Source organism: Triticum aestivum, chromosome 3A (assembly GCF_018294505.1).
Source record: "Triticum aestivum cultivar Chinese Spring chromosome 3A, IWGSC CS RefSeq v2.1, whole genome shotgun sequence".
In the NCBI taxonomy this organism is placed as follows: domain Eukaryota; kingdom Viridiplantae; phylum Streptophyta; class Magnoliopsida; order Poales; family Poaceae; genus Triticum; species Triticum aestivum.
This window is the reverse complement of record NC_057800.1, coordinates 58,257,875-58,275,366: the sequence shown is the minus strand read 5'-3', so window position 1 is coordinate 58,275,366 and position 17,492 is coordinate 58,257,875. Positions and strand designations below refer to the sequence as shown.

Sequence of the window (17,492 nt, the reverse complement as noted above, 5' to 3'; positions counted from 1 at the left end):
GTCACGCAAGGAAGAACAAAGCGCGCACCTTCATGGCGTCTGGTTCGTAGAGACTGATCCCGTCAGCATAGAAAGTTGCAAAGCCAGAGGGGGTCTCGAACAGCACCATGATCAACAAATTATCCCCCAAATCGGCAACTGCGCGTAAACAAATGAAGCAAACTCAAGAATAGCAGGATTATTTGAAAGTAAAAAAACAGTGTGTTCACAAATAATCAACCATATTCAGACTTAAGGCATGAAGCTAGTAGTGCTGCCACCAATATAAGCACTGATATGTACCAAAGTCAATACCTATTTTCAGAGGCGTAGCCAGGCCCTGGGCTACCAGGGCCATGGCCTGGGGCGTGCCGGCTCGCCCCTTTGTTGATTGTAGCTACATAATCACTGTTTGATACTCCCTTCGTTCGGAAAAACTTGTCCCTGAAATTGATGTATCTAGCATTAACTTTGTGCTAGATACATTCATTTGAGGGACAAGCTTTTTCAGACGGAGAAAATATTGGTTACTATTGTAGCAATGATGTTGGCCTGGGGCTTGCCTCCAACCTGGCTACGCCACTGCCTGTTTTGGGAGGGTAACATCTACTACCGGTTTCAGTTTAAATCAGGTTCGTGGGTTCTTAACCGTCCCATCCCACGCGTACCCCAAGCCATGGATCCGACGCCTTTGGCCGATCAGCCGCAGCATAACAAGTTTGGCGGCGCGGCAGATGGCTCCACTAAGTCAGCCCCTACTATCTTCCCGAAACCTGACTCGCCTGCGGACGTCGGACGGAATGGGAGGAGCAGATCGATCGAGCTTTCGGCGTCGAGTCCGAAGTGACTTCGTGGGCGCAGAAACATCATCGCCACAGCTACTACTACGTGTACCGCGGTTACAAGGTAGGTTTTCCTTTCGGTGTGCGAGAGATCTCGAGTGATGGACGTGGTCGGGCAGTGGCTCACCTATCCTGAGATACGAATTCTCCGGAGGAGGAGGAGGCCGGCGTTACCGTCGACGCCCTTGCACCATCGAGGTCGAGGCCAAGGCCGGATTAGCCGGGGAAGTGCGGCCGTCTGCCCTTTCGCCCCATCGCTGTGCGCCCGTGCTTACGAGAGGTGAGAGGTTTGCCGCCTTGTGTAGAGTGTTTTTTGTTGAGAGTAAATAGGGTTGAGTAGGTTACGGCCCTGTTTGGTTCGGCTGTGGATTTCTAAAAGCAGTTGTGGAAAATCTAATGTGAAAAAAATGTAGGTCATTTGGCAAACCAGCTGATACAGCTTTTTCAGATTTTGGCCCGCGGCGAAATTAGATTTTGGAAAGCACGTCCTGAATTGCTTCCTTTTTTGGTTCAGATTTTGGCAGCGGATTTCTGGAATCGGATTCTGCTGGGTTCGCCCTTTGATTCAGATTCTACTACGCGGCAGCGAAATCCGTCGATAAAAGCTGAACCAAACAAGGCCTACGTCAGCGGTTCTTTCTTTTCTACCCAACAAGGTTTCTTAGGCCATCTCTTATTGTGGACTAAAATTTGATTATATGTATTTAATTAGAAAAATGTACATTATGTATTATACATTGAAAACCTCTTTCAAATGCAAATTCAACAATATATTTTTTGCAATGTATATTTTATATATTTTAATTAAATAGATGATCAAAGTTTGACGCAAAATATGAATGGGCCTGATAAACCTAGACGAAGATAGTACTTAGTTCCACCCAAGAACCATATGCACGCCATGATACACGCCACATCCACAATGCTGGGACTGGGGAGACGTTCTGCTCCGACCAGCAAGGCAATTTGCTGGAACCAGCAATCCACGTGAACGGCAATAGTACAAGCCAGTCAACGTGCACATCGATGAGGACAAGAAGGGAAGGGGCAACAACGGCGCTACAAGCTTTGATACCACTCGGCGTGGGGCTGGATGAGATGCGAGAAGAGAACGACACGGAAGGGTGATTCAACGGCTATCAGCAATCCAGTTGTATTATGATGGAGGCGACCGATCTGGCCCCTGCGCCGATCAGCCGGCACCTAGCACTGCCATATTTTCTTTTACCGTCTCTGCTCGATACGGTGCACTACTACTCTCTTACCATGTGCATTGCTGTTCTAGATTCGATTTGATTGTTACAGCCAGACGATCCCAGCATTTCAGAATTTATGAATCTTTTGGAGGAAATCATTACATGTTTCAGGCCTAAAAAAAAAGGAAGAGCACGAGCCAGCCATCACATGACACAATTGGCGCTGCATAGTGCAAAATAAAAGGTCGCCATCTTGCAGCCAACCGCTGGTACAAAAGCAATGCCAAGGGACCAAGCATTGCCGCCTGAGAAATTATAGTATGTACTATGTATGATCCATATCAAGTTCTGTCAGAAGGCTGGTAGATGGTGAAGGGTGGTGAAGAACCTACAAAACTTGAAGGAGATCTGAACGATGAACTTCTTTTGTCGATTCCCCATCGCCACGTAACACTTTAGCCCGTCCCAGAAGTGCACACAGTAAGAACACAAGCTTCAAGGAGAGACGTTCTGATGAGGAGATTGCCCCTGAACAAGGATTTAAGTGAATTACGTGAGCATGCAGGCAGGCATTTGTTTGCGTATTTCTCGAATTGACTGGAACAGGAAGGCAAAATTACCTTGATGCTGGATTGATTATAACACTCAGCCAGTCAGCCGCGCCGATCTTCGAAGGCCAAACTCTTAGTGTGCTACTTAAGGTAGCCACTCAACTACACATTTGCTGACTTAGCTTTTACTCTTGCTCTGCGTTCCTCGTAAGAAGCTGGAACGTGAAAGTATTAGCAAATGCATTTTCACATGCAAAGTACAAACAAGAGGGTTGAATCAAATGCGTCGAAATAAAGAGGTTATCAAGCGTTGACGCTGAAGAGGATAATTATGCATACATCATTGGAGCTGTTATAGCAAAGTGTTAGAAAGTTAAAGAGTGTTGACTCCTGACAGAGACTGGTGTTAAGACAGCATTGTTCCGCTTATAAAAGATGTAAAGACGAAAGATGTTTTGCAAATTCACACGATAAAAAACTTACGTTCAGCTTCCCGTGACAGGAGAGGGATGTGTTTTCTCTTCTTCTTAGGGTATTCAAGTGGATTAGGCTCTGCATTTACATCTAACTCCTTTCAGATCACAAAAATATTACAGTAAAGTTACACAAAGATCTAAATGTATGTACCTGGAATAGATAAACAGGTCAAAGCCTCATCAAATATGGCAGCTTGGAGCATATACTGATGGTGTTCATCCTTCAAGTGTTCAATCAAAGCCTGATTGGCATCTAAACAGGAATAAAGCGCACTGGAATTAGTTATGTCACACAAAAAATAGAATTATTGCAGATAGATAATAAAATCCCTAGACGGTCTTCACTTTACTCAATATAACAGAACTGACACCAAGTATTTCCGAAATGAAGGTTCCATTTTTGTGAAAATATCATGTCATGGTCATAAGTTATATGAGACGAGTATATTTCATTTACTGTCAGGCAATGCTATCCCACTGCTGTTAAATCTTATTTAATTCTCAAGAATGCATGCATAATTAATCATAAAAGGATGATATAATGCTCACTGTGATCTAAAATCTCACTATTTTTTACAATATAATCCATATACTGGAAGCAGCAGGAAAATCACAGAGTTCACCGAGCAAGGAATGAAGACATGATGTTAGCAGATCAATAGTACAACTATATTTCAAGGCTGAAAATACTCCCTGGAAGGGTATAGAGTCAAACGCCAAATTTTCAGAGACATACCTGATGAACACATGAAGCTGACTCCATCGAATAGACAAGATCGTAGAATCAATGGAAGCTCTGGTGCCATTGTATATTGAGGTTTTCTAGGAGTCTTGGTAATATCCAGCAATGAGTCAACTACCTGTACCAAAATAAACAAGCTACTGAATGTAAATAATCCAAACAAATGAGACAAAGGAACTTCTGCGCCAAGTTCAATTGTGTAATTCACTTCACTGTTCGAAAAAATAAAAGGAAGCTTCAGAAAGAGGGAAAAAATACTCACACAAGGTGATTCAAGGCCTTGACCTACAAAAAACAGAACAGCTGCCATGCAACGAACTTGATGCCACAGAAAGGCGCTACCCCTGATATTCATGGACCACAGCTCATCATGGTTGGACCTTGAAATACAGAGCACTTCCATTATTTAGTTCAGGTATTACATGAATCACATGTTTGTAACTAGAAAGAAGGGAAATGCAATTTAACCTTTGGTCACAAGCAGAAATATTAAAATCTGTAATGTATCGCTTGTAGTTGCTCACATTTGCTGCATCCATCTTACAGAAATTCCTGAAGTCATGTTCCCCAATGAATTTAAATGCAGCTTTCTGCATTTTCTGTTGACAATTTAAAGTCAATGGCTCGGTAAAAATGGCAAATGTAGCAAAGTACAGAAATCAAGGCTAACATAGTTACCGATACATCCAAGCCCCGCTTCCAAAACAGGTATTTATATTCCCTACCCAAGCAGGAGAATCTGCAAAAAAAAAGTGGGCCAAGAAATCAAATTCCAATTACTCAGGAACAGGGTACAACTAGGTAATAAATAGCATGATCAAAAAGGGAGATAAGAAAAGAGGGAAGAAGCAAGGAAGAAACATCTAATCTTTTGTCGAAGCCATTTGCGTAAGAACGCCTCTTACACTCAGCAACCAAAAAAGTACTAAACATAGAATTCAAGCTAACCTTGCAAGAAAGTCTGCTGCAACAGGACACCAACCTATTACACGTATATCTCTTGGAAGATTTCTATTCAATACACTTACATAATCGATTTCTGAAAGGAACAAAGCACAAGATTTAGTCTGGCAGAGGATGATTGCATGGATGTGAAAGATGCTAGTGAGATGTCTGACTTTGAATGATGAAAACTACCACGAAAATAACATATTATGGTTGCATTTGGTATTGCAGTGGATAAGGATGATCCCATTTGTCCAACCAGCTTTTTCATATTTTAGTGTTTATTTGATCCGCTTTTGCGTACTTTTGTGGCTAACTTCAAAAACAGATTACAAAATAAGCACAGAACAGCACAGTTTAGCAACCGCAAACTGAGCTTACGTTTTATTATAATAGGAGAATGCTAGGGACTTATCTATTATCAAGGTAACAATTTGATTGAGCAACAAAGATTATGACATTGATTTATTTGTTGCTATCACTATTATGGAGAGTTACAAGAAGGCAGAAGCATACCAGATCTTTCACCCAATATATTCTCTCCTGCATCTTTTAAATTTGATCGCAGATATAAGGATATTACCTGCATGTTGCAACATGGAGTCTTAGTTCATAGACAAAATTGTATTTCCAAAAAAGCACTAATTTCTGCACAACTCCAAAACAACACTCTCTTTCCGTACCTAAAAGAATATGCCATGCAGGATGCATAACAATAAAGCATTTCAGTCCGAGATAAGTTGGGGTAGGCTAGAGTTAAAACCCATAAGATCTTGAAACCAAGTCATGGTTCTGGCACGTGGATAGCTAACTTCCACGCACCCCAATCCATGGCTAGTTCTTTGCTGATATTCCAGTCATTCAGATCTCTCTTTACGGACATGCATAAACCTTCTACATCTTTCACCAATCATGTCTTTAAAGAAGTTTATGGATCAGTCACATGGAAATAACATAGCATTGGCCTTGAATAGTACTTCCGCACTATTATACTGATAAGGGTCAGCTCTGTACCTACGCATAGGGTGCCCACTCTATGGCTAGTTTATTTGTGCATGGACATTGTAAGTTTGTAACATGCCATGCCCATTTTGTTTCAGAGATATACTCCCTCCGTTCCGAATTACTTGTCTTGGATTTGTCTAGATACGGATGTATCTAGACTTATTTTAGTGCTAGATACCTCCGTATCTAGACAAATCTAAGACAAGTAATTCGGAACGGAGGGAGTACTGTGTAATTAACGCATTGTTTAAACCATCAATGCTCTTAGGAAAAACACATGAATGAATATGCTAACAAATAACGTCTCATTTCACTACAAGTCACCCACATTGAGTGTAACATGTGGGGTACTGCATGCTTAGGCATAGGTTACTTCTTTACATAGTATTACGTTACTGTCTTCTGTACCCCAGATATTGTTGAAAATCAACAATGGTAATTGCATCATGGAGACAAAGGAACACTACTTATTTTCCATATAGAGGCCTAACAATCCAAAGAAATCAACAGTTGTAGATCTTAACTCTGATTAGCTTAAGGCCCGAGCTAAAAAATATCTTCATTGTTTCTAAAAAAAGTATTGTCCTAATTTCAAGATGTCAACTACATAATTGTGACATTACAGCGATCTTATCACATAGGTGCTCATGTACTTCTGCACATAACATTCTATAAACAGTAGCAATGCCAATTCAAAAGACACGATTTCTGTTATAGACACTTGAAAGTGCTACTTAAACATAAAAATAAGATATAAAAATAACTCTGGAACATATATGAGCTAGTACTATCAGTAATGTAAGCATATACGAGACAAGAACTTGATAATTATCATGTGTGAGCTGGCAATCCAACATTAAGCTACCTACACAAATGCAGTTACCTGTCCAGTGGCAGAAACTCCTTTGTCAGTTCTTCCACACCTAGAATAGCATGAATCTTCCCTGCTTCCAACCAGTAGTCTTGCTCTTTCAATTGCTTTGAAAATCTCAGACTGAGAGGACCAAGATAGAAGCCCTTCAGAAAATCTTAGATGCCTTTGGAAAAAGCAAAGAAATAGTTCATAGGAGAATTACCTCGACTGTCGGCTCTGTGTGGGCTTCCGAAGCAAAGCCATAGAATCTGCACAAGAACAATGGTGCTATAAGAAAAGCATGAAGAAGGGGCTAAGCACAACGAAAAGGGTTACAGACAGAAATAGCAAAGAACAGAGAGCAGATGCAGGTGTCAGTAGAATTCCACGTAATAGTAAAAAAATACAGTGCAAACTAAGCATCGACTTCCTGTTAAAAATACAATCATACCTCTGGCCAAAGTACATGATTTTCAGAGCAATTAATCGCTTTTGGCAGTGGCTTACATTCCCTTGTTGGCGACCTGTAAGGTAAACAAAAAATCAGTGATTTTCAAATAATTGAGGGGGAGAGTATATCCCATTAATATCAATAGATACATATTGAGCATACTTAGTTTCTATCTAATTGAGTGGCAAACAAAAAACAGACAGAGTTCATTAATAAAAAAAGTGCCTTACAATTAATGCAGTTAACATGTCTTAAGTTATACCTGTTCTTTTAGAATGCTTCCTTCGAATTTTAGATAAATCATCATGCCCTTCCCCTTTAACATTGCACTATAAGTCGGATGCATATGCACGAGTTAGATCAGATAGAAAGCAAAGTTATGTATACAATAGTTTGTTTCAGAATGTGTACCAGTGCTTGATTTTCAGTAGATATCGTCATGTGATCGAATGGAAGGCTTACGCCATGGTCTGAGGTTCTACTTTCGTGTGATTTTACATTCTTCAGCACTTGTTGATCACGGCTCTCAGCTAAAGAAGATGGTATATTGCCCTCCTATAAAAGTGGAAAGTTAACAAAGCATCGACAAAGCAATAACTTGATGTTACATAACAAGCATCAACATCAATCAATACGCAAGTATTGCTGTATAACAATTAACAACGTTTAACTTTACACTTATGTGCATCACTTTTGCCATTATACTTATTTAGTATGCATGTGTGAAGACACTATGGAGTCCTGATTACATTGGGATTTATTAAATTTACTTGGCAAAGAGCTCATATACAGCACAAAAGACACTATGGAGTAATTAGCACTATCATTCACATAAATCCAGGACTTCATAATTACTCTCCGGAGCTCGTACTTAGCATAAGCAGAGCTCTCCTTAACCCTCCAACAACACTATTGACTGAATAGAATAGCCATAAGTGGAATGGGAATCATCGTTCAGAGCAATGGCGAGAGGAGTAATCAGCCAAAGGTGTCATCTGCGTAAAGGAATGAAACCGCTTGAAGCTTCTTGTCTTACCTTGGAGCTGCAGCTGCAGGTGGAAACAATCTGGGCAAGCCTCTGGTTCTCCCTCTCCAACTCCTAACCAGATCGAATTCACCAAAACATACCAATTAACCAAAAGCACGATAAGGGGGGGGGGGGGGGGGGGGGGGGGGGGGGGGGGGGGGATATAGCAAAGTAACAGCTAGCACTCCGCACCAGTATGCGCAGCCGGAGTGCGGCGACTTCCGTAGGCAGCGCCACCGTGTCGCCGCCGTCGCCCGCCGCCATGGCGCCCCACTATCGGAGCCCTAGCCTCGCCCGGCAAGAGAAGGGCTTCGATTTTTTTTTTGGTAGATGGGCCTCGATTGATTAGTAGGGGGCGGAGATGGGCCTCGATTGTTTTTGTTGGATGTTGAGGCCGATAGCACCAAACCCCTGCCTCGATTGATTGGTTAGATGGCCCTCCGCACCAATTAACTGAATGTGTACTGAAAAAAAATGACATGGGTTGAAGAAAAAGGTAACCCATGAAAATCGATAAAGAAACCAATAAAAATAAAGAAACACAATAAAAACCAGGATGAAAAACATATAAAATCTTAAAAAGTAAAAATAAAGAAAACAAATGCAAAAGAATGAAAATAGAGAAAACCGAGAAAGGAACAAAAAGAAATAAGAAAACCAATGAAAATCCAGAAAGAAAAAATGAAGAAGGAATGAAAAAAATAGTAAAATCCAAGAAAAGAAACAAAGAGAAATGAAAACAGTTAAAGAGACGAAAAAATTGGTGAAAAAACGAAGAAAGGCAAAAAAATAAAAAATATGAAGAAACAAAGAAAACAGAAAAAGGAAAAAACAAGAAGCAACCAGTACGTCGACCACCACGTCTCGACCGAGAAGGAGAAGAAATCGCCTTGCTCGACGCGAAGAAGAAAATAGGCTGGCCCGGTAACTACACGGCAGGGGAAAAGCTTTAAGCATGACAGACGATGCACTCGCTATAAGAAAAAATATATAGGTTTTGCGTCAAATATGGTAGCTCGATTCAACCTGCACGGATCAAGGCGACGCCCGTTACTATCGGATTAAACCCTGTCTCGCTGACTAGGACAGTCGTTGTTCTCTTAAAATCATCATCTCACCCTAAAAAACATCCTATTAAAGCATATGTATTTCCTTAATTATGTTTCTTAGAGCATCTATAACCACCCATGTGGACAACTCGTACAACAAGGAGAAAGAAAAAAGCCTAATCTTATGTCAGGACTGTCCTGCACCCATCAAAGCCACATCCACAACCACATTTCTTTCTTCCCACTCAGTCTATCTCTCTCTCCTTTTTGATGAGGGGTGCACATCGCCATTGCGCCAGGGACCGAGTCTCGATTGCGCCACTATGCGTCGCGCCGACCCGCCACAAGCGGACGCTAGCAAGCCTGCGCCACCATCGCATTCCCCTCTCCCTCGTCTCCTCGCAGCTCGGCTCCCCCGTGGCGTGCCAGGCGTCGCCGCTCACGCATGGTCGGCTCCATCGCCTTCACAGCCCTGCAGGTCAGCGACTTGTGTGTAGTCGCCGGTAGTAGAGGAGTAGAAGGGAAGGCACAACTTGTCGCGTTGTGTTTTCTTTATAATGTGAAACTAGGTCCCCGTGTCTATGTTGTGTGCCACTAATGTGCATAACAAACTTTGAATTTTTATCGCATAGAAGTGAAGTCTAGTAGCAGTCCTCGACCTACACTTGCATGTGTTGAGTATTCCCTTTTCTATTTTAGATAAATTCATCTACCTATGAACACAAGCCATCAGACAGGACATCTCAATCTATGATGAGACTGTTTGTAAACATCTACACAAGAGTACAAGGCTACCACAATAAATTGAGCAGAGTACACTAGTAGACTTTGCACTTTCTCTTACCAATAAGCCGCGGCACACCAATGTCATGTGCTACTCTATATTTCTGCATACGCATAGACCTTGGAGATGTGACCCAACCCGGGGGGGGGGGTGTTGTAGACTCCATGCCAGCGCCACCTTAGTTATTTCCCTCGTTGCTTGGACTCTTTGGAAGCAAATTGTTTTCCCCATATAATCGAATGTCAGAGCAATAGTAGAGAAACTCCAAACAACAACGACTTTGTATCATTGAACATCTTAATTACTTCTTGACCCCAAATTGGAATCACAAATACAAAAAGTGTCAAGACGAGATAAGTGTTACACAATCTTTTATATCTCGAAATTCTCACAGTTAGCAGCGATTCAAATGTAAGAACAAAGTGCTCTCGAGTCATAGGGCGCCATTTGTTAAAACTTCAAAGCATTAACTCTGTTCCAGGAAAGTGCATTTCTTCAATTTTTAGTCCTGGATAAAGTGGCAATGGGTAAGATACAAGTGATATGGATATCCAAATGTACATGCAAGTATTTATCAAGTCAATATTTGATGAATGTCTAATGGAAATTGTAGATGAAACACTATAGAAACTAACATAGTATACCTCATCGTTATCGTCGTCATCGTCTTCCTTCTTTAGTCGAGTTGTTCCACCTTCTCTGCTAATAGGTATCTTCATGTGTCCAAAGGGAGTGTTCACGTCAATATGCCCCTTTATGGTGTAACCAGTGCCCTTTCCCCTTATCATATCCCACATAGCAGACCCAAAATCCTTAGGCCTGAAGCTGATCGGCAAGGTCATGGTCGTTACTTCCTGCTTTTTAATGTTTGTAGATTCTTTCGTCTCAGCAGAAGCAATGCTCACATTGGAGAGCCAGATCTCATAATCCAGGGCATTAAGTCCCAGGTCAAAGTCATTCTTGTTGTCGAGATTCAGATGTAGAGTCGCGGTCGCCTCCTCGAAAGAAAACTTCTCAAACTTGATCTTGCTAATATCAACGTCTGGCTTGTAAGGCACAGGGATCTCACCGGCTTTCTCGAGAGGTAAGGAGATCCTGCCAATGACTGGGACATCAACATGGAGAATAACTTTGACCAAGTAAGGGATGATGCTCCCGGGCTTTATGTCACCATATGTGCTCTTGATGTCATCATAGATGAGCAACACGGGGATTTTGACAGTCTCTGAGCCATGTGCATCGATGGTTCCAGCATCTGGGATTGCTCCGGACATGAGCTTCCTCCCTTCGCTTTCAATAAGGTATTCGACGTCGACAAGAGGGATGGGTACAGGGTTTGGGTTTGTAATCAGAACATCAGCAATGAGCTCTACCTTCTCAAGACTAATTTGAGGTATGTGGATTCCAGTAACGTCAGCAGTAGGCTTTCCAAAGCTGACTGCTTCTTCAATCTTTTCTCCAATGTCTGAGATGAAATCCTTAACTTTGTCGAAGAATCCTCCCTCTCCTTCATCCTGGTCTTTGTCAACTTTCTTGGGGTTGTCAGAGGATGACATGCTATGATACAAACAATAGTTTACTTATCAGTTTCTAATAGAAGTAAAATTTAGAGAACATACATTAAGGAAAACTACATGGTATTGCATTGAGAAAAAAAACGACAATGGCAAAATAGCTTCAGAATCAACGGGAAAAACCTAAACAAGAAACGACCTAGAGCTTGGCAATACATAAAAGTAGCATATTTAGAACAAAAAAATACTATTCCAATACTACATCCCTAGCCCGTTTTGCCTTTAAGAGGAGCACTTGTAACAATGTCTGGATCAAGGAAAATAGGTGATTCCATTAGGTACTCACAACATCATGGCTCGGTATTTTGTTATCATTGGCAACCAACATATTTACTAAGTTGGAAGAAATAAATACAGATGATATGGCAACGGCTTGTCATCCCTTAGCTAAAGAACGGGCGTGCTAGGATTAAGTGATACAGTTGAGAAAACAAATGAGAATTTGTGTCAATAATAGGTGTATAGGTAACATTCAATGCTCGACATTAAGGTGGATTATGATGATGTAGCCTTTTAAACTAGCCTTTGCCTATTTTATTTTGTTTGGCCAACCCATTTTTTCCTATGTCTGTGGTTATTTTTCAGAGTAGATCATAAAATAAGTTCAACACAATACATTTCAATAGATAGACACATCCAAAATAGTCAAGCATCCTCGGTGAAGAACGGCAGAAGGAACTTTTGTATTTTTCTTTTGTCATTGACATTTTGTAAAGCTCTTTTTAGTAGACCTACTAACCTATTTAACATTAGTAGTGAGAGCCTATTGCACATCTGGAATAGGACTAGTAAAAGTAGACGCCATAAGATAATCAACTCATTCAAATTATATGGCAAATATAATGGTGATGAATTTCAATACTTAGCTCCATGCATGTAAAATTAAGTATCACATGTAATTTTGCACAAACAACATCTGAATTAAGTATAAAGTTCAGCATGTCTCATTTGACATGCCAGTTTCATATGGAATAATTTATTTTGGAGCGTACAATTTCTTGATTGTCCTGCATAGGCTTTGTGCCTAAGCGTCACCTAGACAGTGCTTTGTCAACAGAGCTTGGTATAAATAGGAATTTTCCTATGAATTACATCTGAATATATATAGTTTATAAAGTTTTTGTAAATTTCCTCTTCAAGGATCAGCAGAATCCGTAATTCTATGCCAGGCCGGTCATCTTGATGACCATGCCAATCCCTAACTTACATGAACAACGTTTGGTCGCCCCTCTCCCTTGTTCCTGACCAAAAAAAAATGAATCAACCAATCCCTACACATTCTCACTAACACCGAGAGAATCCAGGGTCGAGACCGAGGACTAGAGAATCCACGCATCAAAGGATGGAAAAAGGAAAGGGAACCACATTACAATCACTTAACGTCGGGACGATTCGGGCGAACAGTGAAACTTTTGTTACCTGAGAAATGCGGGCGGAAAGGAGCGATGCGTCTATGGAGAAGAGGAGGCCGGGAGGCGGATGGATGGATCACGCGACCAGCCAACCAGAGGAGAGGAGGAAGAGGAGGAGGAAACGGTGGGGGAGAGAGCACTGGAGCAGTTTGCGGAGGAACGCATGCACAGTAAAAAAATTTCCACGGTTTATTATCAAGCCACGGCGTACACAGCTCAAAAAAATAAAAATGAACCCACGGCGTAACACGTAAGCTAAACCAACCCGGGGGTCTTCCCCTTTCCCCCTTCCGTCCTTCTCTTCTTCCCCCCACCACGAACGCCGCCCAGCTTCTTCCCCCTCTTCCGATTCCTCGTCTCCGGCTTGCCTGCTCTTCCTCTCGCTCCGGCTCTCCCCCGCTCCCGCATCGCAGGTGCGCCCTCCATCCCTGGTATCTTCCGCACGCGTGCGTCCCCTCTCCGTAGCTGCCGTGCCGGGGGTTCTTTCTAGGGTTCGTGGAATCGCGCTACCGACGTTATCGGTAAATCACGGCAGCCTAAATCAATAAGTTAGCTGGTACGAATCGAGTTCCTTTTGCTCATGCCTGTTTTGGCATAGTAGTTGGCAACAGCCGTACAAACTACAAACCGTTGTCCTTTCTGTCTTTATTCATCCTCTGTATCAAGCTGCGGTAGTTGGGTACATACATCACACTGAGATTTCCGGCGGCGATGGTTGTCGGAGGCCGTTGTTTTGTCTCTAGAGTTATGCTTTGATCAATTGCTGCCAATCTTGTTGCCCAACCGTACTACTAGTTATGGTAGATTGGGTGGACCCAGTACAACCTTGTTCTTTTGCAATAACTGGTAAATTAGTTTTATTTTTTTACCAGTGGTATAAATTAGGTGATACTAATTGAGTCTTTCACTACTGCCCTGTGTGGAATCAAAAGCTGGCTCTGCCCAAGAAAGATTTTAGATGAGAGCGGCCGGACAACCTTCGCCCATTTCAAGTACTACTAACTGCAGTAGCACCTGTCAAGTCATATATGACATTTTAGAACAGTTATATAATAATGACTTGCCTCACCCCCTCTTTGAATCTACTCCCTCTGTTCACAATTGTAAGACGATTTGGCAGTTTAATTTAAACTGCCGAAATGTCTTACATCTGTGAACGAGGGAGTAGCAACTTACCTGTAATTATTCTCCATCAGGTCATCGTCATTGTCTATGCTGATAATTGTAATACTGTTTTTCTTCTTTCAGGAAGTTATATCTAGTCACTGACCATGAAAACCTCCAGCGAGGTTCCCTTTTATCACTCGTTGCCCGTACCAGGAGCTCAAGACAGCCTCAAGGATCAGATCCACTCCAAGGTTATGGGCACGATAGGCAATGTCATGAACTCCATTGATCGAAAGGCACTGCCTCAGCAACTGGAAGGGGCATGGGAAACAGCTGGAAATGTCGTTAACTCCATTGAGTCAAAACTGTCCGGGCAGAAGTCGTTTGATTTTGACGGCGGAAATGATTTTCTTGATGGATATGAATGTCCTGATGATTATTGGGACTATGAACAGCACAAGGCACAAAAGCCAGTTAACATTAGAAACCTGCTGGGTGGCATAGTTGCTATCATTGGCCGCACTTGCAAAAATGATGGCATTCAACAATCAAAGGACTCTAGTGTCTCATTCTTGGGGTCAGGTAGTGATGGAGATACATCCTTGCATCCGTCTGTCTATGCGCCAAGTGCTCCTCCTTTGCTGGATGAAGAAGCCCTGAGTTACAATATTTATAGGGTTGTTTTGGAGGCAGAACCACCAGAATGGCTGCCCGATAGCTATGCTGACTCGTGCATGCAGTGTTCTGCTTCTTTCACTGCCATTACTCGTGGAAGGCATCATTGTCGATTCTGTGGAGGGATATTTTGCAAGGCATGTTCAAAAGGCAGATGTCTTTTGCCAGCCAAGTTTCGTGAGCGAAACCCACAAAGGGTCTGCGATGCATGCTATGATAGGCTTGATCCATTGCAGAACTTACTGATAAATTCTGTCAGCAACGCGACACAAACTGCAAAGCATGATGTTATGGATTGGACTTCTGCGAGAGGGTGGTTGAATTTGCCTATTGGATTAACATTGGAACACGAGATATACAAGGCAGCAGCATCCCTTAGGAGCTACAGTCAGGTGTCCAAATTATGTTTCCATTTTCTCTGCCATATTTACATGTTTAATGGCAATACCTACTTAATAAAAAATAAATACTGCATTGCAGGTTTCAAGGATAAACCCGAGAAAATCTATTCCACGTGCAGTCCTTAGTGGAGCAAGTGGACTTGCTATCTTGACAGTTGTAAAAGCTGGTGCATTTCTTACATACAAACTTGGAACTGGCTTAGTAGTTGCTCGTAAATCAGATGGGTCATGGTCTCCACCCTCTGCTATAGCTTCAGCTGGATTAGGATGGGGAGCACAGGTTAGTAACTTGGTTGCAGAATTCTTCTCTGTATCTTTCATGTGGTCAACATCTAATCTATGAATTGATTAGATACAACATCTTTTATTGTTAGACTGGTTCCCTTTGATGTGGGGATAATTGCAGACATAATCTACTACTTGCATGGCATAGGGCAAATGGTGTATGATAAAAATGTTTTTTTAACCCTGCATTTCTCCTATCTAAAAATTTCCTAGATGAAAACATGAAACACACACTTGTTTCATGTCTTAGGATGGAATGGTTTATTTGTTTCTATCAGTGTTATTTTTTAAGTGAAACCCTGAAACTGTGTTTGCATTTAGGTATATTTCCTCTTGTTTTTGCCTGATTTTAGATAAAACATCAGGTTGAAGTTGCTATGTTTGTGTAGAACATGGTCTTGGGCTGAGCAAAAACATGTTGGACAGTGACTGTTGCCTAAAATCGATAATTTATGATTTCGGACATGGTTCATGTACTTCCCTAGTAATTTCAATATTATGTGTTCAGATCTCTTACATGTACATGTTTTATCTTAACATACAGCTTGGCGGTGAGTTGATGGATTTCATCATAGTGCTTCATGGTCCTGAAGCTGTGAAGACCTTCAGTAGCCGGATGCATTTTTCACTCGGTGCAGGCTTAAGTGCTGCAGCAGGACCTGTTGGTAGAGTATTAGAAGCTGATGTGAGAGCTGGTAATAAAGGCTCTGGAGTTTGCTATACATATAGTCACAGCAAAGGTAATGTTCTTGTTCAATTCAAAATTTTAGGCTCCTTTTATCATGTGAAGTCAAGCTCTGTTTGTATTGCGTTTTTAATTTTGAGAAAACACGAAAGCCTTGCATTTCGATGCATTGATAGAAATAATTTGTACAAGCCTAAGAAGGCCAACACCTGGATATTACAACACGACACCCTAGTTGCTTTGCTAGGCACTGCGGCCACCGGGGGCTACTTAAGTTTTACATTCTCGAAATTAGGAAAGCTAACTTCTATTTGAATGCTCAGCACCAGATCTGTTTTATTTCGGTTTATTGGGTACAAATTTACTGCCCTGCAAAAGTTTTGAACGTTTTTTAGTGTAGCGGAGGTTTAATTATATTCCGTGGTCTGCTTCTTAATTTTATATTCTTGAAATGCACAGAGCCAGATAAGGGTACCCTGAACGAGTTAAGTAAGAAATGGTATTCTTGTTCGTAACTTGTACAGAGCCAGATAAGGGTACCCTGACACGAGATGAGTAAGAAATGGTGTTCTTGGTGGATAACTTATATGTAATACCCGCAGTCTGAAAAATCGGAGTCCAGCAATGAACTCAGTATACAAAGTCATCCTGATACCAAGAGTAAACAAGCTTGGGAGAAAGGAGATATTTTAGAACTCTGTACAAGTGTAAATCTTCGTAATAGTTCATCTTGCTCATGCATGTACCTGTCCTGCCAAGCCTACAACTAATTTGTGATGGTTTTCGATGACTTCACAGGCGCATTTATCGGGGTTTCACTAGAAGGGAACATTGTTACCACCAGAATGGATGCCAATCTGCGGTTCTACGGCGACCCGTATCTGACGACCAGTGATATACTTATGGGGAATCTGGAGCAACCAAATGCTGCTAAATTTCTGTACCAAGCGTTGGATGACCTATACTCAGGTCTGGATTGTTAGCATGACAAAAATAAATAAATCACAATCTGTACATATTTGATTTTATTCCAACTGTAGCTAGTTGTGTTGATTCTCAAAATGCTTCTGTCATTTTTGGCGAGCCGAGCTACAAAACCTGTTGCCTAGGATGGAAGTCTGTAAAGTTAATGCCTTCCTACGGATTTGATCAGTAAATTGAAATACACTATAAATGATACTCCTACATATTTTAATATACACTGCCAAATGAATGGCCACTATCCAATTAATGGAACAGGCATCCATTGCCACTAAGGGTGTGTTTGCTTTCGATCACGGGCCGGAATGGAATGGGTCCATTCCGTCCCTGGGCCTCGTCCTCGTGTTTAGTTGGATCAGGGACCGGAACCAACTCGTCCTCCCGAAACGAATATACCATCAATATGCCGAACGCACGCGTTCCTTCAAATCGGAGGAATCACCCGGAACAGCCTCTCACGAGGCGCTTTCAC

At 41.8% G+C, this 17,492-nt stretch overlaps 3 protein-coding genes across 5 annotated transcripts; 1 reads left to right on the top strand and 2 right to left on the bottom strand.

Annotated features, from left to right (window-relative positions):
• Positions 1-1,946: 1,946 nt before the first annotated feature.
• Positions 1,947-8,428, bottom strand: LOC123060259 (tRNA pseudouridine(38/39) synthase). Its single transcript, XM_044482873.1, has 17 exons — positions 8,260-8,428; positions 8,077-8,139; positions 7,452-7,595; positions 7,303-7,369; positions 7,041-7,113; positions 6,813-6,858; positions 6,620-6,730; positions 5,248-5,314; positions 4,735-4,825; positions 4,465-4,525; positions 4,255-4,385; positions 4,049-4,166; positions 3,781-3,904; positions 3,196-3,297; positions 3,052-3,120; positions 2,638-2,783; positions 1,947-2,545 (listed from the first exon to the last, which is right to left on the bottom strand). The coding sequence occupies exons 1-16, from the start codon at positions 8,329-8,331 to the stop codon at positions 2,731-2,733; spliced, it is 1,392 nt and encodes a 463-aa protein (XP_044338808.1). The 5' UTR covers positions 8,332-8,428; the 3' UTR covers positions 1,947-2,545; positions 2,638-2,730.
• A 1,600-nt stretch (positions 8,429-10,028) lies between these two features.
• Positions 10,029-13,047, bottom strand: LOC123057886 (desiccation-related protein At2g46140). Of its 2 annotated transcripts, XM_044480761.1 has the most exons (3): positions 12,894-13,047; positions 10,545-11,457; positions 10,031-10,408 (listed from the first exon to the last, which is right to left on the bottom strand). In XM_044480761.1, the coding sequence occupies exons 2-3, from the start codon at positions 11,454-11,456 to the stop codon at positions 10,403-10,405; spliced, it is 918 nt and encodes a 305-aa protein (XP_044336696.1). In that variant the 5' UTR covers position 11,457; positions 12,894-13,047; the 3' UTR covers positions 10,031-10,402. The 2 variants fall into 2 exon arrangements, with proteins under 2 accessions (XP_044336695.1, XP_044336696.1); XM_044480760.1 differs by having other exon boundaries at positions 10,029-11,457.
• A 73-nt stretch (positions 13,048-13,120) lies between these two features.
• Positions 13,121-17,236, top strand: LOC123060258 (uncharacterized). Of its 2 annotated transcripts, none has more exons than XM_044482871.1 (5): positions 13,121-13,299; positions 14,135-15,060; positions 15,149-15,349; positions 15,899-16,094; positions 16,838-17,236. In XM_044482871.1, exons 2-5 carry the CDS (start codon positions 14,158-14,160, stop codon positions 17,020-17,022), a joined length of 1,485 nt encoding a protein of 494 aa, XP_044338806.1. In that variant the 5' UTR covers positions 13,121-13,299; positions 14,135-14,157; the 3' UTR covers positions 17,023-17,236. The 2 variants fall into 2 exon arrangements, with proteins under 2 accessions (XP_044338806.1, XP_044338807.1); XM_044482872.1 differs by having other exon boundaries at positions 13,135-13,442.
• Positions 17,237-17,492: the final 256 nt, after the last annotated feature.

Coding starts and splice junctions, on each gene's coding strand:
- LOC123060259 (XM_044482873.1), bottom strand. CDS start 8,331: ATGGCGGCGGGCGACGGCGGCGACACGGTGGCGCTGCCTACGGAAGTC. Junction 3,905..4,048: donor AAGGCCTTGAATCACCTTGT/GTGAGTATTTTT, acceptor ATTTTGGTACAG/GTAGTTGACTCATTGCTGGA. Junction 2,784..3,051: donor CCTGTCACGGGAAGCTGAAC/GTAAGTTTTTTA, acceptor TTCACGTTCCAG/CTTCTTACGAGGAACGCAGA.
- LOC123057886 (XM_044480760.1), bottom strand. CDS start 11,456: ATGTCATCCTCTGACAACCCCAAGAAAGTTGACAAAGACCAGGATGAA.
- LOC123060258 (XM_044482871.1), top strand. CDS start 14,158: ATGAAAACCTCCAGCGAGGTTCCCTTTTATCACTCGTTGCCCGTACCA. Junction 15,350..15,898: donor GATTAGGATGGGGAGCACAG/GTTAGTAACTTG, acceptor CTTAACATACAG/CTTGGCGGTGAGTTGATGGA. Junction 16,095..16,837: donor TACATATAGTCACAGCAAAG/GTAATGTTCTTG, acceptor ATGACTTCACAG/GCGCATTTATCGGGGTTTCA.